At 41.0% G+C, this 21,278-nt stretch overlaps 1 protein-coding gene across 6 annotated transcripts in view; it reads left to right on the top strand.

The window, feature by feature from the left end:
• ank1b (ankyrin 1, erythrocytic b) overlaps nucleotides 1–21,278 on the top strand; it is a 96,055-nt gene that overhangs the window by 45,814 nt on the left and 28,963 nt on the right. For 5 of the 6 annotated variants that reach the window (XM_026941142.3, XM_026941147.3, XM_026941146.3 and 2 more), the window contains exons 7-31: nucleotides 258–356; nucleotides 3,228–3,326; nucleotides 3,717–3,815; nucleotides 5,129–5,326; nucleotides 5,433–5,531; nucleotides 5,741–5,839; nucleotides 6,776–6,874; nucleotides 6,993–7,190; nucleotides 7,448–7,546; nucleotides 7,651–7,749; nucleotides 8,458–8,655; nucleotides 10,719–10,817; nucleotides 11,289–11,387; nucleotides 12,392–12,490; nucleotides 12,930–13,022; nucleotides 13,170–13,242; nucleotides 15,397–15,417; nucleotides 16,083–16,206; nucleotides 16,348–16,411; nucleotides 17,827–17,939; nucleotides 18,065–18,289; nucleotides 18,434–18,588; nucleotides 18,820–19,031; nucleotides 20,512–20,716; nucleotides 21,008–21,104. In XM_026941142.3, coding sequence (XP_026796943.2) covers nucleotides 258–356; nucleotides 3,228–3,326; nucleotides 3,717–3,815; nucleotides 5,129–5,326; nucleotides 5,433–5,531; nucleotides 5,741–5,839; nucleotides 6,776–6,874; nucleotides 6,993–7,190; nucleotides 7,448–7,546; nucleotides 7,651–7,749; nucleotides 8,458–8,655; nucleotides 10,719–10,817; nucleotides 11,289–11,387; nucleotides 12,392–12,490; nucleotides 12,930–13,022; nucleotides 13,170–13,242; nucleotides 15,397–15,417; nucleotides 16,083–16,206; nucleotides 16,348–16,411; nucleotides 17,827–17,939; nucleotides 18,065–18,289; nucleotides 18,434–18,588; nucleotides 18,820–19,031; nucleotides 20,512–20,716; nucleotides 21,008–21,104 — 3,065 coding nt within the window. The remainder of the gene's footprint in view (nucleotides 1–257; nucleotides 357–3,227; nucleotides 3,327–3,716; nucleotides 3,816–5,128; nucleotides 5,327–5,432; nucleotides 5,532–5,740; nucleotides 5,840–6,775; nucleotides 6,875–6,992; nucleotides 7,191–7,447; nucleotides 7,547–7,650; nucleotides 7,750–8,457; nucleotides 8,656–10,718; nucleotides 10,818–11,288; nucleotides 11,388–12,391; nucleotides 12,491–12,929; nucleotides 13,023–13,169; nucleotides 13,243–15,396; nucleotides 15,418–16,082; nucleotides 16,207–16,347; nucleotides 16,412–17,826; nucleotides 17,940–18,064; nucleotides 18,290–18,433; nucleotides 18,589–18,819; nucleotides 19,032–20,511; nucleotides 20,717–21,007; nucleotides 21,105–21,278) is intronic. The other variant, XM_026941143.3, reaches the window with a different exon arrangement.

Below are 21,278 nucleotides of genomic sequence, written 5' to 3'. Positions count from 1 at the left end.
GTAGCATTAGTCTGTGTGTGGATCCATTTGCAGGTGTTTGACAGTTTGAGAGCTTGGCAATAAAAAACTATGACCTTGATCAAGATCCTCTAAACAGGTGTACTTTGATCATAGCTGCTGATGCAGGAATTTAGGAAACAGTATCATTTGATATTCGTCCTTAGCCCGATCTCATAAGGTTCTGGTTTTAAAGTATTTATGAACTTTTTGTCTTTCTATGTCTGTCTGTTTCCTTTCCCTCACCCTCTTCCCTGTAGACTGGCTTTACCCCACTCCACATCGCAGCACATTATGAGAATCTGAGTGTTGCACAGCTGTTGTTAAACAGGGGAGCTAATGTGAACTTCACGCCAAAGGTTGGTGCTCTTCTCTCTTCTCATCTCATGTTACCATTCATCTGCTTTGATTGTAAAAAAATCAAGAGGCCTACCACTGCCCTATCTCCCATTATAGAAAATCTTCCCATGAGAGCACACGTTAGCTAACGTTAGCAAGGAATATAACTATTTATAAATTATGTTATATTAACTTATGGTAGCTAGGTGACTAGTGAAGAAAAAATCCTCTCAAAAATCATGGTATGTTAGGCAATATTAGCCTTGCATCTGCAATGAAGATTATAACTATTTATGAATGTCTTCTCTCAGATATCCTGTAATATCTGTTGGCTCATGTAAGCTGGCTGATTAGTGTGATCAGGAAATATAATGAATATTTTCTATGGTCTTCTCACATTAGTCTTGTCACATTATCTTGTATTAGCCATGTAACTAGCATTAGCAGTGAGAATTATAGTTATTTCTGAATGTGACTTCAAAATCCTCTCAGAAATCCTTTGAAGATGGCTTATATTAGTTAGTATTAACAGTGAAGACTTTGGACATTTATGATTATGACTTAAAAATCCTCTTATACGTTCTCTCAGGTTTAATACATGATATTTAGCTAACATTAGTAGTGCATTCTAAGTATGATTAAACTCTCAGAAATCATGTTAAGTTACAGTAGGTCATGGTAGCTAGGTGACTAAAATTAGCAGTGAAGAAAATTAATATTTATGATGTTAAAATCCTCTAATAAATCCTGCCCCTCTAAAACCATTAAATCTGACCAGCCTGACTAGCTAGAACCAGCCTGAAAGGCCTCTAAATCCATCAAACCTGACCAGCCTGACTACCTAGAACCAGCCTGACTACCTAGAACCAGCCTGACTAGCTAGAACCAGCCTGAAACTCCTCTAAATCCATCAAACCTGACCAGCCTGACTAGCTAGAGCCAGCTTGACAAACTAGAACCAGCCTGACCAGCAAGAACCAGCCTGAAAACCCTTTAAATCCATCAAACCTGGCCAGCCTGACTAGCTAGAACCAGCATGGCCAGCTAGACCCAGCCTGAAACCCCTCTAAATCCATCAAACCTGACCAGCTAGAACCAGCCTGACCAGCTAGAACCAGCCTGAAACCTCTCTAAATCCATCAAACCTGACCAGCCTGACTAGCTAGAACCAGCCTGACCATTAAGAACCAGCCTGAAACCCCTCTAAATCCATCAAACCTGACCAGCCTGACTAGCTAGAACCAGCATGACCTAGCTAGAACCAGCATGACCAGCAAGAACCAGCCTGAAGCCCCTCTAAATCCATTGAACCTGACCAGTCTGACTAGCTAGAACCAGCATGACCAGCAAGAACCAGCCTGAAACCCCTCTAAATCCATCAAATCTGACCAGCCTACTTAGCTAGAACCAGTATGACCACCTAGAACCAGCCTGAAAACCCTCTAAATCCATCGAACCTGACCAGTCTGACTAGCTAGAACCAGTATGACCAGCAAGAACCAGCCTGAAACCCCTCTAAATCCATCAAACCTGACCAGCCTGACTAGCTAGAACCAGCATGACCTAGCTAGAACCAGCATGACCAGCAAGAACCAGCCTGAAGCCCCTCTAAATCCATTGAACCTGACCAGTTTGACTAGCTAGAACCAGCATGACCAGCAAGAACCAGCCTGAAACCCCTCTAAATCCATCAAATCTGACCAGCCTACTTAGCTAGAACCAGTATGACCACCTAGAACCAGCCTGAAAACCCTCTAAATCCATCGAACCTGACCAGTCTGACTAGCTAGAACCAGTATGACCAGCAAGAACCAGCCTGAAACCCCTCTAAATCCATCAAATCTGGCCAGCCTACTTAGCTAGAACCAGTATGACCACCTAGAACCAGCCTGAAAACCCTCTAAATCCATCAAACCTGACCAGTCTGACTAGCTAGAACCAGCCTGACAAGCTAGAACCAACCTGACCAGCTAGAACCAGCCTGAAACCCCTCTAAATCCATCAAACCTGACCAGCTGAGGACCAGCTGAGAACAGCTAACTTTCCCAGGCTGTTTTATTTATTTATTCTTTTTCAGCAGGGTGCCAAGTTAGCTCATGTCAGCTAGCTAGCATGAACAGTGTAAATTACAAACATTTATGAATATGCCTGTAAATTCTCTCAGATGTCCTGTCAGTTTAGCTCAGCATTACGTTTATGAACAATTATGATAATCCTGTCATGTTAGCTCATATTAGTTAGCTGGCTAGTCTGGCTGTGAATTTATTGTTACTCATCTAATTATCATTAGCAGCAAAGACTATAAACACTTCTGAAAGTGATTTCAAAAGCCTTTCAGAAATCCTGTAAAGGTAGCTTAGTTATTAGTTAGCATTAGCAGTGAAGATTATAAACATTTATGAATATGACTTAGAACTCTCTTAGAAATCCTGTCAGAGCATTTTAGCTAATTGGCTAACAAAATCTGTGGTTGAATTGAAATTATATAGGGTTTAGGAATGCATTTCACATGTGGCTTGATATAATGGCTTTTACACCTTTTACTGTGCGGTACATAATTTATAGTCATATTCATAAAGTTTATAACAAGTTTATAACTTGAGCTAAGCTGACAGGATTAGACAAAACAGCTAGCTAGCATAAGCTAATGTGAGAGAATTTCTGAATGATAAATAGATAAATGAATTCCAATAACTTCCATCTTCATTTTATATTTATGGATAAATGACACACCCACATTCCTACCTGAGGTGCACTCTTATCTTTTTATTTTCGTATATGAAACTCAGAAAAATGCCTACAATCTGCTGATAGACCCTGTTGTTCGATTAAAGTTGATTTAAGTGATGACTAAATGAAACTTCTTATGTCCTTTACACGGCTGATCTCAGAATGGCATCACTCCATTGCATATAGCTGCCCGAAGGGGAAACGTGATTATGGTTCGACTACTCTTGGACAGAGGAGCACAGATAGATGCCAGGACAAAGGTACAGTATCTATTTGCTCATTTTTGCTTATGCCTCCAACAATGGCAGTCTTGCAGAGGGTTCATTTATCAGATACAGTATGAAATTTCTGCAAAGTAGACTGCTGGGTTATTTATGTCTTGCTTACAGAGGATGGCCTATTTATGTTCTCCTGAGAGTAAATCAGGTATTTTGTATGTACGGTTCAAGCTGGTATTCAAATGCCAAATGGTGTGTTTGGATGATTAATTAAGTTCACATTTTCCTTTACCATGAAATCTTCTGAGACTATACTGTCAATGGGTTTACATACAAACTATTTTAAGGAAACTGGTGCAGTGGAACTGTAAAGGAGAACTGCAGCATATAGCTATATATATCTTCATCAGTCTTTTTTTCTGTTCCTGTCAGGATGAGCTGACCCCACTGCACTGTGCTGCCAGGAACGGCCATGTACGGGTCATCGAGATCCTCCTGGACCAGGGAGCACCCATCCAGGCCAAAACTAAGGTGATTCAGCAGGGAGAGCATATGGTGATTCAGTATCAGGTGCTCCTTACTGATGGTTGCATCCAATCCAGGACTAAGCTGCTTTCACAAGGACAATCTGGCATCTATTGCTAACACTTATTGGTATATTGTAGGCATGTTTTCATTTATATGACCAAAAAATTTTCCTTCTGTGCAGAAGTTTTGGGGTGAGTGAAAACAGTACATGATACACATAAATGTTTTGAAATTAAAGCTTCATCCGAGCAAGCCAATTTTAGTGTTTCATTATAGGCATTAAGGGCAGAATGGTGGAACAGCAGGTGGAGTTGCTGCCTCACAACTCCAGGGTCGCTGGTTCAATCCTGAGCTCTGGTTTCTGTGTGGAGTTTCACATGTTCCCCCATGTCTGTGTGGGTTTCCTCTGGGTTCTCCAGGTTCTTCCCAACATGCTAGGAGTTGGATTGACTATGCTAAATTGCCCCAAGGTGTAAATGTGTGTGAACAGTGCCCTGTGATGGACTGACTCTCCATCCAGGGTGTATATTCCTGCCTTGCACCCAGTGTTCATGGGATTGACTCTGGATCTGCATGAGTTATACCATTATGGTGTTCGTATTAGAGTTTTTCCGTCTCATCTCTAATGAACACATCTGTAGTCTATGTGCAATTACCACAGTCAAGAATTTAGACAAAAGAAGCATTTGTCCTGTCTTTAGGACAATAGCAAATTTTCTGCGAGCATCTGTGAACTCATGTATGCAGAAGAGGACAGAGAGCGCTTTCCTCTGAGTGTGTTATGCTGCCCTGTGACGCAACATGAGCAGCAGTTTGTGAAGATACAGAAGATGGCTTCACATCTTTGCCCCAGCCTACCCCGGTTGGTAGCTGTATTGCAATAGGGAGAGTTAGCTAGTTGGTGGGAATTGGCAAGAACAAATTGGGGAAAAATTGGGTGGGGACAATTTTGACACTATATACTGAAAAAAGTTTACACTTTACACTTTTACACTTTCTATTAAATGCATAATGGAAGGGCATTTCTTTATGAAAAATTTTTGTCAAATGTTTTCATATATTTTTCTAAAATTCTTGTAAATAAAACTATACATTTGTATAATTCAACATTTTGAACATTTTTAAAAGGAAGAATTTGTGGTAATGACAATGATATCAGCGTATATGTGTGGCTCTGATGGTGCATGAATACCATAAACCCTTTGGAAAAGTGTAAAGTATTACATGGTGATAGATTAGGGTTCTTCTGCATTTGAGAAGCTGATGGTAGTATTTGTGTTCCACTGATCTGGTTTGTCTGTGCTGTCATCATGCAGAATGGCTTGTCTCCCATCCACATGGCGGCACAAGGTGATCACATGGACTGTGTCCGCCAGCTTCTGCAGTACAATGCTGAGATTGACGACATCACTCTGGACCACCTGACGCCGCTGCACGTAGCAGCACACTGTGGTCACCACCGCATGGCCAAGGTGCTGCTGGACAAGGGGGCCAAGGCCAATGCTCGTGCCCTGGTAAGTTGTGCTATATATTTCCTGTTCCTTTTATATATACCTGTGTGGGGACTTTACAAAGAGTTCCTTGACGACCCCATCTAAGTTGCATCGCTTACATTTTCAGAATGGCTTCACACCCCTGCACATTGCCTGCAAAAAGAACCACATGCGCTCCATGGACCTACTGCTCAAGCACTCAGCGTCTCTAGAGGCAGTGACTGAGGTCAGATATCAACAATATGATATAATGCCACATCATCTAGACCATTATGATGTAATTCTGAAGATATTAAATTGCACTGATGTGGCGGAGATAATTTTGCAACAGTAATGTTACCTTCTAGTGTATGCTGTTTGACATAGAACTAAAACCTGCAGAGGCCTTTTGTAGGACTCAAAAGTGAGGATTTTTTTGTTTGTGCTCTCTTTCAGTCTGGTCTAACTCCACTCCATGTGGCTGCATTTATGGGGCACCTCAACATAGTGAAGTGTCTCCTGCAGAGAGGAGCCTCTCCAAATGCGTCTAATGTGGTGAGCAGGTTCTTCAGGTCTCAGTGTATTAGTAACTTCTTACACACATATAAACATGATGTATCAAGATCCTTGTACAAACTGCTGCAGCTGCTTCAGTATCCTCATTCTTTGAAGGTCTCTCTCTCTCTCAATGGGCAGCATTTTAACCAAAAGGAGCCTTCCTTATCAGGCATCATACTTATTTAGCATGCACTAGTCTGCTAGACTGCACTAGACTGCTGTTTGCTGAATCATATAGCAAATTAGTTGTAGTGGCTAGTAAGTAGCAGCTAACAAACAGTTTTTGTGAAGTTAAATATAGCCATGAAACCACTTCTGTCAATCTACAAACACAAATACTGTTACGTTTATTTATAGTTGGAAACATAATCCTTGGTAGAGAAAAAAGGTTTGGGCCGACAAGCTTACATAGAACTCTGGCCTAGTGCCAAAAGTTTATAAATTGATGGTGTACAAAAGTTGAACTATTCAGTTGTGTCTTGTCTCAGTTGTCACTAAGTCACTTTGGATAAAAGCCAAATGAGGTAAATTACTTACTCCATGTTGGAAAAGCACTGCCAGTGCTTATTTTGGTTTTATTGTTTTTCTTGTCCTTAAGTTTTTTTTTTTTTTGAAGCACAGAGTGATTGTGAGTGAGTGTCTATAAAATGAATGACAAGAGGCCCATCCAAACAAGCCTTCTGGACTGGAAGTCATTTTCCAAATGCGTTTATTCAGCCACCTAAAACACTTTTGCTCTGGCCATGGCTTAAATCATTTGCAGGTTCTCCATATTTTTCCACGATTGTCTGTGTGGTGCAATACGAGAGTAACTAGTGGGGGCAGTATAGCACCTGACTAAACAACTGACAACTGACTAAACAAATGAGTGTTGTGTCTTAAATTTCATATTTATGTACTATTGATTGCACTGCAATGTTTATGTCCCTGTAGAAGGTGGAGACTCCGTTGCACATGGCTGCTCGGGCAGGGCACTGTGAGGTGGCTCAGTTCCTGCTGCAAAACTCAGCCCAGGTGGACGCTAAGGCTAAGGTAGGCAAGGGTTAGCACAAAGAAGGACATCATTAATTAATTCTCTTCGAATAGCTACTTTATATAAAATCTAGAACAGATTTTATAAATCTCCTTCAACTTCTTTCTTTCTGTGCAGGATGATCAGACGCCACTGCACTGTGCAGCTCGGATGGGACATAAAGAGCTGGTCAAGCTGCTGTTAGAACATAAGGCCAATCCTGATTCAGCTACTACAGCTGGCCACACCCCTCTGCACATCGCTGCCCGCGAGGGACACGCCCACACAACACGCATTCTCTTAGACGGCAATGCTCAGCAAATCAAAATGACTAAGGTCAGCCTTGTTCTGTCTATACTCTTTTTTTCTTATATCTGCTTATGGATTCACAGAACACACATCTCCCCTTCCTTTCAATTTTTATGATTTAATTATGTTGTAAATGTATTGTTTTCCCTTAACTCACATTGTGACTGCACAGTTAATTGTGATCAATTCAACATATTTTACTGCTATATTAGGGCATTAAAGTTAGGGTGGGTTCTTTTTGCATTTTTTAAAATTATTATTTTCTCATCCTTTTGGTCAAACAGAAAGGCTTCACTCCTCTCCATGTGGCTTGTAAATATGGGAAAGTGGATGTGGCAGAGCTGCTTCTGGACAGAGGAGCAAACCCAAATGCAGCAGGAAAGGTAATGCAGTCAAGGAACTCGGCATGTGTGTGTGTGTGTGTGTATAACCTGTAACCGACAGCAGTAGGTGCCTGAGAACATGTGTCTGTCCTCCATCCTCGCAGAATGGACTAACTCCTCTACATGTAGCTGTCCATCACAACAACCTGGATGTGGTCAAGCTGCTGGTCAGCAAGGGCGGATCTCCACACAGCACGGCTAGAGTAAGACACACACACACACACACACACACACACACACACTACATGCTGTACATAACATTGACCTCACATGAAGTAAAATAAGCTTATGTGAAAGATTTAGTATTCAAATGCACAAGCCTGTAAATTTAAATAGACACAGAGTGAACACTAATAGTAGTGCTACACTGTGTGTTCGTATCAGAAAGCTAATTTCTTGGTGCTGATATTTAGCTCGATTTTGAATACATGTGAGAATACTAAAAATGTCATGTATTTATTTAGAGCCCTTTTACTGCAACAAGTTTCATTTAGCCAAAAGGTTTAGCAAATGTGTTTTGATAGACTTCTGTTTGGTAGCTAAAAATTGTCATGGTAGGAGAGGCGAGGCGGATGCAGGTGCTGTTCAAAGCATTTATTAGAGAGGCAGGCAGACAAATCCAAAATGTGAATCAATCTCAGGGAACAGGAAACAGGCAGGGGTCAGGCGATTTGGAAACAACAAAGACTAGGTAATCCAAAGAGCATTAACAAGGAAACAGAACAATACTGAGAATCAGGAAATCAAAACACAGAACAAAAGTCTCGGTAAAGACATTGAAAATATACTTTGCATATATATATATATGTACATGTAATATGAAAATCCAAAAAGTATTCAAACAGTGAAATTTATTTCGAAATCCAGAAATCCACAGATGTTAAGTCATAATACATTTCTCTCTTTTTCAGAATGGTTACACGCCGCTGCACATCGCTGCTAAGCAGAACCAGCTGGAGGTGGCCAGCAGTCTGCTACAGTCCGGAGCCAATGCCAATGCAGAGTCCCTGCAAGGCATCACGCCACTCCACCTGGCTGCTCAAGAGGGACGACCCGACATGGTGGCCCTGCTCATCTCCAAACAGGCCAACGTCAACCTCGGCAACAAGGTCTCAGCACACACCAGTCTAGTTTACCACCAAACCACAATGAAGAGTGCAAACGTTTAATCCAATTACAGATAAAATCCTGTCTTGGTCTGATGTTTAATATGCAATACAATGTTAGAATAATTGATGAATTTCAGATGTCAAAAGTTCTCCTTACAGTGTGTAAAGTGTGTGGGACTAATCTAGATTAAATTAAATCTCTCTTCACAAGTCATGAGATAGATGTGTTGTCTCACCCAGATTGGTTTAGTAAAACTATGCATGTCAGTCAAGCATACTTATTATAGTACTGGGCCACACCCATTATGACCCATTTGATCTGATCAGCAAGTTCAGCTGGTGCTTAAGCAGCATTTTATCACATTTACATTTTGTTTGGAAATGTCTTGTTGATGAGGGAGGTCAACGGAGAATGGGCAGACTGGTTCGAGCTGACAGAAATGCTACAGTAACTCAGATAACTACTCTGTACAATTGTGGTGAGCAGAAAAGCATCTCAGAATGCACACCACATCGAACCTTGAGGTGGATGGGCTACAACAGCAGAAGACTATGTTGAGTTCCACTTCTGTCAGCCAAGGACACAAAGCTGAAGCTGCAATGGGCACAGGCTCACCAAAACTGGACAGTTGGAGACTGGAAAAAAACGTAACCTGGTCTGATGAATCTCGATTTCTGCTGAGGCACACAGATGGTGGGGTCAGAATTTGACACCAACAGCATGAATCCAAGCACCCAGCCTGCCTCATGTCAACAGTCCAGGCTGGTAGAGGTGGTGTAATGGTGTGGTGAAAGTTTTCTTGGCATACTTTGGGCCCCTTTATACCAATCAATCATTGCTTGAATGCCACAGCTTATCTGAGTATTGTTGTTGACCGTGTGCATCCCATCATGGCCACAATTTACCCATCTTCTAATGGGTACTTCCTGCATGATAATGCACCATGTCACAAAGCAAAAGTCGTCTCAAACTGGTTTCATGAACATGACAAAGAGTTCACTGTTCTTCAGTGGCTTTCCCAGTCACCAGATCTGAATTCAATAGTACACCTTTGAGATGTGGTAGAATGTTAGATTCACAGCATGAAAGTGCACCTGAAAAATCTGCAGGAATTGTGTGATGCAATCATGTCAACATGGACCAGAATCTCAAAGGAATGTTTCCAACATCTTATGGAATGTATAACCACTACCCAGTATTAGTGTAGTGTTCCTAATAAGGTGCTCCATGAATGTATAACCAAACCTAACCATGATATTTACTGATTCACTGTGATGCTGATCACTTCACATAAATTTTTTTTATTTTGTTTTTTTTTACTCACTGATTGTTTAATTTTAAAATTTTATTTAAATGTTTTATTCACTAGGTGTCGGAGGCAGTACAGTATGTTTTTGGGTTGTCCGTACATCTGTCCTACATTCCTGTTAGTGTGGTTGGTAGTCCATCTCAAGAAGGAGTGGCTGAACGTTTTTTGTAGGATTTATGTCTAATTTTCTTTGTAACCAGCAGAAGAGCTGAGAATTGATACAAACAGGGTCAAGGTTACAGCAAGGCCAAATGTCTGTTTTTCTATATTATAAGGGTATTTGAGGCATACAAATTAGTAACAAGAAGCACTAGACTTATTGGTGGTGGAGGCATCGCCAGTGATACCTTTGGCGACGAGTTCTACTTGTTGAAGTACATGTTTGTTCCAAGTGCCCTATCTTAAATTGTCATCAGTATTGTTTTTGGTCCATTTTAAGCTGGTTCTTGGCCCAACAGGATTAGTGAAAAAGTAAGTGAGGAAAAAAGTAATTAATGTGAAGTTTAGGTGTCTTTCTCTCATATGGTGTCCAAAAGTCTAAAACTAAGAAGTGTTTTCTTTAGCTGATTATAAAAATGTGTGTTTTTGAGAAATTCTTGCCTAAAATCAATGTCTGCATAAATATTCTGTTTGTTTGCAAGTTCATTTCAATGCAAGTCAATGCTCTGTTGCTGTAGCAGTAATGCAATATCTGTGTGTGTGTGTGTGTGTGTGTGTGTGCGTGTGTGTGTGTATGTGTGTGTGTGTGTGTAGAGCGGTCTGACGCCACTGCACCTGGTGGCTCAGGAGGGGCATGTGGGCATTGCAGACATGCTGGTGAAGCAGGGTGCCTCAGTCTATGCAGCCTCAAGGGTAAATATTCACACACACACACACACACACACAAATCTACAATGCATTTCAAAGTGTTGCCTTCACAAACCTGTATCATTCAGCAATGAAATTTGTGAGAAAGAGCCCCTGAGTCAGTGCAGCATTTAAGAAGCTCAGTGAAACTTGGAGTTGATGAACAAGCAGCAGTAGCTCAGCTTTGACCTCTGACCCTTTATCAGACACCTCTCATTCCCCTAGTGGATTCCCTGACCTCTCGATCAATGGTCTCAAAATAGAAGCCCCGCCTAAGGCGCTGTCATATCGGCCAAAACTGACCTTCCACTGTCTCTCCTCACTGGAGAGACTGAGATGTGGCGGCTGATATTCCTGCTTTTTTACTTTTTCCTTGTCTCTCTCCTTTGCTGAATTGTCTGTATAGCTTTTTTCTTTTGTATATTTTTATTTTATATGTTATATTTATAAACCTTTCTTTTACTATCTCTGTCTCAGATGGGATACACACCCTTACATGTAGCATGTCACTATGGCAACATAAAGATGGTGAAGTTCCTTCTACAGCAGCAGGCACACGTTAACAGCAAGACCAGAGTAAGTCTTGTGGCCTCGCTGAAGCACCTTATTAAACACACATTATAACTCAGCATTGTATGCATTATAACTCCAGCCCTCCCAAGACATTACGTCATTACTCAAACCCTTTCCTGTACATTGCGCTATAACTGAAACCCCTCCCATTACATTGCATCGTAACCCAAATTCCTTCCATTAATTTACATTATTATAACTCAACCCCTCCCAATACACAACGTCATAAGTCAAATCCATTCCAATACACCACATTATAACTGACACCACTCCCAATACTTTATGTCATAACTCAAATCCCTTCCAATGCACTGCATTCTAACTCACACCGCTCCCAATACATTACATCATAACTCAAATCCCTTCCAATGCACTGCCTTCTAACTCACACCGCTCCCAATACATTACATCATAACTCAAATCCCTTCCAATGCACTGCATTCTGACTCACACCGCTCCCAATACATTACATCATAACTCAAATCCCTTCCAATGCACTGCCTTCTAACTCACACCGCTCCCAATACATTACATCATAACTCAAATCCCTTCCAGTGCACTGCATTCTAACTCACGCCGCTCCCAATACATTACGTCATAACTCAAATCCCTTCCAATGCACTGCATTCTGACTCACACCACTCCCAATACGTCATACCTCAACCCCCTTCCAATACACTATATCATAATTCAAACCCCTCCCAGTACATTGCATCAAAACCTCCCAACAGATTATGTAATAATGCAACATTTTGCTTTTTTTTTTTTTTTTACACGTTACAGCAAACAGGTTACAATCCTGCTAACTTTAGACACATCTCTGTGTGTAAAATCTTATCTGGCTACAATCTGCTGTAGATTAAACAATCATTTTTTAAACAGAATAAACTAAGAAATTAATGTATTTAATCCATAATACTTTATCTACTACTTGGAAGCTGGACTCAAGTTAAAAAGCCTCTTAGTGTTTTTTATATTCGTTCTTGCTGTGTTTCTCTGTCTCTTAGGTGGGATATACACCACTCCATCAGGCAGCCCAGCAAGGCCATACAGACATTGTCACTCTCCTCCTGAAACATGGAGCCCTGCCCAATGAGATCACAGCTGTAAGGGCTTGTTAGATTTGTGTTTTTTTCCCCACAATTTAGCTACTATCTTATTGCAGTCATCATGCTATATGCTGTATTTCAAACTTTGTCAGATTTTGGAAAATTCTGCTTGATGTTCTGGACTTTAGACTATAAAATATTCTAGTGTTTAGATGAAAAAAAAGATGCTTGAAAAGCTGTTAGATTTCAGCAAACACCAGTACACTAGAGAGCCTCTGTTGGATATTCTGACTTTTTTTCATATTCTGAAATGGGTTTCCATGATTTTACATCAGTTTGATGGGGTTTGATTAGCGAGTGGAGATGGTTTGAATATTTAGAGATGTGGTGTGGTGTGATGCTGCTATATGAGTTGTTATCAGAGACGGCCACACAGTGTCTAACCAGTGTGTGTGTGTGTGTGTGTGTGTGTGTGTGTGTGTGTTGTCTGAGGCAGAACGGAACATCGCCTCTGGGCATCGCTAAGCGGCTGGGCTACATCTCTGTTATTGATGTACTCAAGCTGGTGACTGAGGAATCTGTGTCTGTAGTGAGTAGTTATTTGAAGTTATTTATTCCATCAGTGACTTGCTGTGATTTTGAAAAGTCCCACATATCTCTGCTTATCTTGTCCTCTTTTGTGAATTCTACTCCATTGTTTTTTAGAACTCTCTCTCTATTCTCTCTTTTCTCTCAGATCACCACTGATAAGCATCGCATGAGTTTCCCAGAGACGGTGGATGAGATCTTGGATGTCTCAGAGGATGAGGGTGAGTAAAGCTGCTGCTTTACATGGATTTAGGCTAGCAAGGTGGTAAGCACAGTGTTGGGAAAGCTACTGCGCATTTGTAACTTGTCAAGCTACAATCTACTCATGATTTAGCTAAGTTTCAGAAAAAAAAAAACAACACTTTTGATACAGTAGTTAGCTACACTACAAGCTACTAAGAAAAAGTAGCTAACTACATTGAAGCTACTTTGTAAAAGTGAAGAATATTTTCATTTTATTGTGCAGCTAATTTATTGCGCAAAATAAAATGTACATGCTTTGTACAGGGTATCCCATAACAAAGAGATTTTGGTATTCTATTTGTAAAACACTCTTCAGGGGTGGAAAACATACTGAGAAATTATACTTAAATGAAAGTAGAGATCATGTGTCAAAATCTCACTCAGTTAAAAGTGGAAGAATCCAAGCCGAAAATGATCTCAAGTTAAAGTAAAAAAAAAAGTAAAAAAAAGTTGCTAGTCAAGTATTAAAAACTTTTTAACAGACGAAATTAAGTATTGTCATGTTTTCATGTGAAAGCAAACTTTTATTACTTACCTAAACTTGTTATAAGCAGCTATTCCTTTATAAGCAACAGCAAACATAGTTCAATCTCGGTATGGAATCAATACTAGTCTAACCTGGCATTAGTAAGAAAACAGGTTAACTTATTTAAATACAGCCAGTTAATGTTAGCAAATTAGTGATACTTACTCAAGATGCTTTTTCAAATGGCGGTACCCTATTCCCTGTCAATCAGAGCGACACTAACCAATCGTTAAGCTAGTAGTGTTGTAGTAGGAGTACTAGTAGCTAGCTACTCCCCAATACTGGTAAAGCAGTGCTTTCGTACAGGGCCTCAGCCGAACTGATGCCTCAGAGCAGGGGTCTTCAATCTTCGGATCCCCGGGTCAGAGTGGCTGCAGTCTGATTAAACAAGTGAAATCAGGTGTGGCTCCTGCTTGGGTGGAATGAAAGTCTGCAGCCACACTGGCCCTTTCTGGATAAGATTGAAGACCCCTGATTTAAAGCCTGGGTCCCTTTGGGGCAGGGGTTTTCAGTCTTATCCAGAAAGGGTCGGAGGGGCTGCAGGCTTTCATTCCATCCAAGCAGGAGCCACACTTGATTTCACTTGTTTAATCAGTTCATCTTGATCTCCAATCAACTATCAAGCGTGCCTCCTATTTGGCTGGAATGAAAGCCTGCAGCCACACCGACCCTTTGCGGATAAGATTGAAGACCCCTGCTTTAGATACGCAAGGGTCTGTTATGGCAATGGGCCATAGTGTAACTGTAGGCCAAAAATGGCCCACCTGTAACCAGAAGCATTTAAAAGAGGATTCTGAAATTGTTAGCGCCGTCTGTTGCCTGCAAAATACATTTCAAATGCAACAAAGGCATGACAAATTGACTCCACCTGCTCTGTTGAACTAAGCATGCCTTTGTGGGTTGACTGATTGGGGAAGGGATGGAGCTGAGCAGCCTTATTCTGGCTGGAGGTGGAGCTCATTTATGGGCCCTAAATATACAATGTAAAGAGAAGCCTGAAATAAAGAAACTGCCTATAGTCATTTGTCTTTGAAATGATTAGAATATTACATTTCTAGAAACACTTTCTAGAAATAGAAGTGTTTCACTGCGTCTGGAATCTGGGCCAAATATAGCCCAGAGAAACATATTTCAGTCCTGGAAAACCTGTCACTTTCAAAACTTTATATAGTAGAAAATGTCATCATATGAAGAGTTTTCTAAAACCGCTACACATTTATGTTTAGCTACTCCAGTGACAACCCCTTGGTGTAATGCTAGCTATTTATGCTTGTGCTAATGCTAATACTCAAAAGATGGAAACTTACTGGAAGCATTTGTAAATAGTTAATCAATTTTTTAATGATTTAACATCTGATATTTTTGTGAGCAAATTAGGGTAAGTATGAATGGAAAGGTATTTTTTTCAACATCCAGACCATCTCGGCAAATGGGACCTGTATGATCACCACACGAGCACTGGACCATCTCTCATTTGCTGCCTGAGAAGACTATTGTTAAAAATGCAGCCAGCAAACACAGTGGAATTTTATACTTAGTGTACAGTATCAGGATATTCTATGCTAATGATCTACTCTGAACCATGCTGTTTCCATCTCTTCTCCAGGAGCTGCACAGCTAACATTAGGTAGGATTGTCTAACCGTCTCTGCCTTGATTGTCCAGTTGTCGGTGGTTCGTGACGTTATGTGACTGTATCTTGAGCACCCTCATTCTGTTTGGCGCTGAGTTTTAGCTGCTCTATTTTGGGATCTATCGCTCGGTGTTACAACAGTGTGGGTTTCTCATCACCATGTGGTCATGACTTGCTTTTTTTCTTTGTCAGCACTAACACCTGTTTGTGGGACCATCATTCAAAATTTGCCTCTTATCTCACCATTGCAGGACCGACAGTAAATCTACTAATGAACATATAATGCCTAATTGACTAATGGTCTTCATTTGACTCAACAGAAAGCTCCTAGGAATTGAACAGACCAAGTGGCTGTATTCCCATCCTTATGGACCTCCATGATTAAACCACTCTAGCAGGAACTAATCTCTCTTGAATGCAGTGTCTTGATTTTCTCCATGTTTTTCATTGGTTCTTTGTGTGTATGACTCCATTGCTTGTGTGCTTGTGTCTGAAAGATGGCGAGTGGTGAATGCTGGAATAACAACTGAGCTCTCCTTAAATCACGGCTCTCACTTCTCTCCACCTTTCTCGCTAGTCTTCTCATTTTTTGTCTTCTTCCTGCCCTCTTTTCCTTCACTCCTCTAGAAGATTGACGTCTGCTGTTGTGCTAATTTGTAGGTGATGAGCTGTTGGGAATGGATGGCGCTCGCTACTTGAAGCTGGATGACTTGAAGGATCAAGATGATGACTTCCTTTCACCAAAGAAATCTCTACGGGAGTTTGAGAGTGGGATGGGCACAACGTAAGCTTTGAGTCAAAAAGAGCAGCTAAAAAAAAAGCATAAGATCGATCTGTGACATCTAATATTAGTTAATAAAATACACACATGTTGATCCATATTAATGCTAGAAATAACAAAAGTAACATCTCTACTTCTCCTTAGACCCTACTCACCTGCTATTCCCAGAATTCCATGTGTATCTCCAGAAACTGTCATGCTTGACCAGGTACTGGTTTGTAAATCTTTTTGGAATTAACACTTACAGTCTGCTCCAAAATTATGAGCACCCTTAATAAAGATGGGTAAAAATATTAAGTCTTTTTTCATCTAACCACAAATGTGGAGTTTTCTAGATGCTACAAGAACTTTGACTGGAATACGGTTCTATGGTTAGATCAATCAAAATTGAGCTCTTTGGCAACTAACTCTCAGGGTGTAAAATGGATGCTTATACAGAAAATAACCTAATCCCCAATGTTAAGTATTGTTAAGGTGGGATTTTTGTCTGTGTGGAATTTCACATTTCCTTCGCATTCTCTGGTTTCCTTCCACTGTTCAAAAACATGCAAGTAGAGAGATTGGGGCTACTAGATTGTCCCTAGGTCTGAATGAGTATGTGAATGTACTATATGTGAATGGCCCTGTGCGATGGACTGGGGTGAATTCTCCTGCTTCGTCCTAATGGTGCCAGGACAATGGTGCCAAACCTTGTTTACCCATCTTTACCCAGGGTGCCAATAATTCTGGAGCTGACAGTAATGATCATAAATGAAACTTTGTTTTTCTATTACTAGATCAAAGCTTTAACCTAAATTGCACACACTGCACTATATTCTTAGACTATATGAGGTATATGGAATTACTGTCTCAGATCAAACACTACTGTTTTGCACTAACCGTAAATGACAAATACCATGTGGTACCTCACAGTGTCGTTCTGCGCCAGAACAGCATCCACAAAAACTAACTACTGATTTAAAAATCCAAAACAGGACACTCAAACCTTTTTGTTTATAATCTTTATTGGCATTGTATTTGCATTTTTGCTTGTTCTGGTGGTCTGTAATGGCTCCCATTCTGCTATGTAGTGTGGATATTATGAGTACGCTACATCTTTATTGAATTTTCCATTGTAAAACACACTACTAGAACTGTCGAGTGCACTATGTGGAATGAAGGCAGAGGTTGATGCCAATCTTAAAATCACCCATATTACTTTGAGCACAATGTAGCTGATGTAGCTACTTATAATGATAGAATAGATCAATCATTATAATTTCTGCTCTGAAAAAGTTTCTATAAATAAAAGTTCTAGGTGCATTTAACGTTTAGGGTGAGTAGTTGACTATATCTAACTGACTGACTTTCAGTTTTTAAAATATGCATTTTCAAGAATAAAAAATAAATATCATAAATGGTAGGTGTGGCCACTTGAGAAAGTCCATGTCAGCATTATCAGTTGCTTGCTTTTTTTTTCACTCCTTCACAGAGTAGGAGTCATGGGTCAAAAAAAGAGTGGACACTGGCAGAAAATGTTCATTTTCAGACTGGATGGTCTGACTGATCCAGGTCTACTTGTACAGTTGTAGTCGGTTTCTTTATTGCTGTGTATGTGATGCATGTTGTGTTGTGTCTCTGCAGCACACCCCTATCCCTTTGCCTAAGGAGTATGATGAGGACTCTCTTATCCCCAGTAGTCCTGCCACAGAAACCTCAGACAACGTTAGCCCAGTGGCCAGCCCTATCCACACTGGGTCAGTGGATACATGCTACATTACTGGATCATACATTTAACAACGCTATATGTTGCTATATGTTGCTATAGTGGTATAAAAAGTAGACCAGTTTGTTCATTGGTTGATTGATTGCTGCTTGACAGGTTTCTGGTGAGTTTTATGGTAGATGCAAGAGGCGGGTCTATGCGTGGCAGCAGACACAATGGCCTCCGGGTGATCATACCCCCTAGGACCTGTGCTGCCCCTACACGCATCACCTGTCGTCTGGTCAAGCCACAAAAACTAACGACCCCTCCCCCCCTGGTGGAGGGAGAAGGCCTTGCCTCCCGCATCATCTCCCTGGGACCCTCCAGCATGCAGTTCCTGGGGTGAGCCTGACTTTCATAAGAAATAGAGCTATGTCTTAGCAAGTATGAAAGATGGACTAAAAAAAAAATCATTAAAATTGCTACATATATGCAAATGTTTGGCACAATATGCATAGGTGCATTGCTTAGGATTCTGCATTTCAGGCCAGTGATTGTGGAGATCCCTCACTTTGCTTCACTGGGAAGGGGCGATCGAGAACTGGTGGTGCTGCGCAGTGAGAATGGTTCAGTCTGGAAAGAGCACCGTTGCCGCTATGGTGATGACGTCCTGGAGACTGTACTGAATGGTATGGATGAAGGTAAGACTCACTCATTATTTATGCATCCCCACTGCAGCCTTGTTCATCTAACTCCCTAAAGAATATTTAAGTGTGTTTTGCCAGGATAATCCATAAAGGTTGTATGCAGACCCCTGCATAACAAAGGGTTTCTCTAAAAACAATTCCAAGTAGAAAGAATGCCAGAGAAACACTGAGTGTAGTGCATCACATGTATCAGTGCAGACCTTATGTCCTGACTTTCTTGCTCAGATCTGGAGAGTCAGGAGGAGCTAGAGAAGAAGAGAATCCGCCGAATCATCTCCACCGACTTTCCCCTTTATTTTGCGGTGGTGTCGCGTGTCCAGCAAGAGAGTGATTTGATTGGTCCAGAGGGTGGTCAGCTGATCAGTAAGCTGGTACCCCAGGTTCAGGCCATCTTCCCTGAGACAGCAGTCACCAAACGAGTGCGACTGGGCCTGCAGGTGAGATGAAAAGATTTTTTGGATTGGTTGCCGTGCAAGGGTTCTTATGATAAGTGTTGATAACTTCTTAAAGGGATTCTACTTTAAAGCTTCTTTTGAAAGGAAGGAACCATTCAAGAGTTGCCATTTTTGTCTAAGAGTGTATTGGTGAACTACAGTCAGTCTAGTACCCTGATGGCTTCTTTGGTTTGTGCCTTTGGGCAAGCCCTTACAAATTCCATGTAGAAACCTAAAATGGTTTACATTCAAATGAATTACACTCAACAGGAAGCTAAGAAACCATTAAAGAACCATTCAAGAAACCTTTGATTGCATTGATGAAAGTTGAAGCTTTGGATGCTGATCTGTCTGAGCAGAGTGTACAGATGAGGAGCTGAGAGACCTGGATACATTAAAAGGCTAAGGCACTGCTGCATCACTCTGTTTATGTAGAGATGAAGCGAAGGCTAAATCACATCTTCCCACACTGCAGGTAGTTCAACTGCATCGTTACTGCTAAACAAAGTGAAAACAGACCAACATTAGATCAAAGCAGTTTAAAACAAACAAAAGAGAATAATTTTTATTACAAAATAAATCTTGGACACCACTGAACTTCACATGTGGTTATAAAGATTACGATGCTGGTCATTCAGGGTGGATTTTTCATGTAAGTGTGCTGACCTTTTAGTCTGTGGCCTTTCAGCTGTGTGTAGAGAGGGTTCTGGAGGACTACTGCTTCGCATCAATCACAATATGTGTCTTTGTGTATTCATTCATCTCTGTTTTCTCCATTCTCCATTTTGTGCTGAAAAGTTTAATCAGCCTAGTTGGTCTTTTAATTTGCTTTGTTCAGTTCCATTGATGTAATAACTTTTGCTTGCATAATAGTTTCCCCTTCGCTTCCTCCATTAAGCAGTTTGGCTGTTTGCTTCTGTCAAAACATGATGCAAATAAATGTCAGTGAGCAAGGAATACAGAATACATGTGAATATACAGTATGTGAATACAGTGAAGGAATATATGTGTTTAACTAAGTCTCTTTACTGTATGCTTTTTTGTGTATTGAATATTACATTTCTCAGCTTGACTATTTACTATCTTTCATCAGGAACATTAAACTGGAAGTCTTTATGTCTTTTGCTCATTATAAGCTATGATTTTTCAGGTGAACATGGAACATGGTGGAAAAGCTCTTCATCATCATGTTGTACACTTTTAATACAGAAACTCTGTGTTTATTTATCCAACATAATCCAATATAAAAATACATTTCCTAAAGTCAAATACATTATACAACTAACATAGTTTATAATATACTGAACTTGACATTTTATCTTATCTTCACTCTCAAAGGATACAAAATCACATTCTCTCTGTTTTCATTTGTACCAAGGTGCCTTTCATGTGATCTGATCATTTCTCATCTCCTCCCTACTCTTCCTCTCCTCTCTTTTTCTCATCTCATCTTCTCATTTCTCTTCTCTCCTCTCCTTTCCAGGCTCAGCCCATCCCAGACGAGTTGCTGACTCGGCACTTAGGGAACCAGGCCACGTTCAGCCCTGTGGTGACGGTGGAGCCGCGCAGACGCAAGTTCCATCGGCCCATCGGCCTGCGCATCCCCCTGCCCCCCTCCTGGAGGGAAAGTCCACGCGATGCTGGTGAAGGGGACACCACCAGTCTGCGCCTCCTCTGCAGCGTCATTGGTACAGTCTGGTTTTTGACATATGTTCCCATGTTATGCTCTCTGTTAAAAGGATTTGCGGATGTATGAACGGAAGATTAGCTTGTATTCCAGTGTGTATCAGCCTTAGCCAGCTTTGATGTGCTCACCCTGCCAAGGCTTTGGATGAGGCTGAAACAGACTGCCATCCAGCCTGGAAAAGGGTGCAGGGATAAAGATAGCCTGCACACAGTGATTCCAGATGGTGCTGGTTGTGAAACGAATGATACAAAATGCTCAGACTTTCTGAAAAAGCTGTGAACCCCTCTTGCAGGTGGTACGGCCCCAGCTCAGTGGGAGGACATCACTGGCACCACCAAACTCATGTACTCCAACAATTGTGCCAACTTCACCACCAATGTGTCAGCAAGGTAAGATTCACTTAGAAACACTGATACTAGATCAACTATGCATTTTGCAGTAAATACAACCAGTCTATAGATATCAATTTTGGAGACTTCAATAGCTGACAGAAGGCATTGAACTAAAGCCAGACCTGCCAACCATGAAGAGAAATAATGTGTAGACCTGCTGAGGGCAGATTA

The sequence above is a fragment of the Pangasianodon hypophthalmus genome, chromosome 15 (genome assembly GCF_027358585.1).
Source record: "Pangasianodon hypophthalmus isolate fPanHyp1 chromosome 15, fPanHyp1.pri, whole genome shotgun sequence".
Lineage (NCBI taxonomy): Eukaryota > Metazoa > Chordata > Actinopteri > Siluriformes > Pangasiidae > Pangasianodon > Pangasianodon hypophthalmus.
The sequence above is the reverse complement of the archived record's forward strand: the minus strand, read 5'-3'. Positions and strand labels throughout refer to the sequence as shown.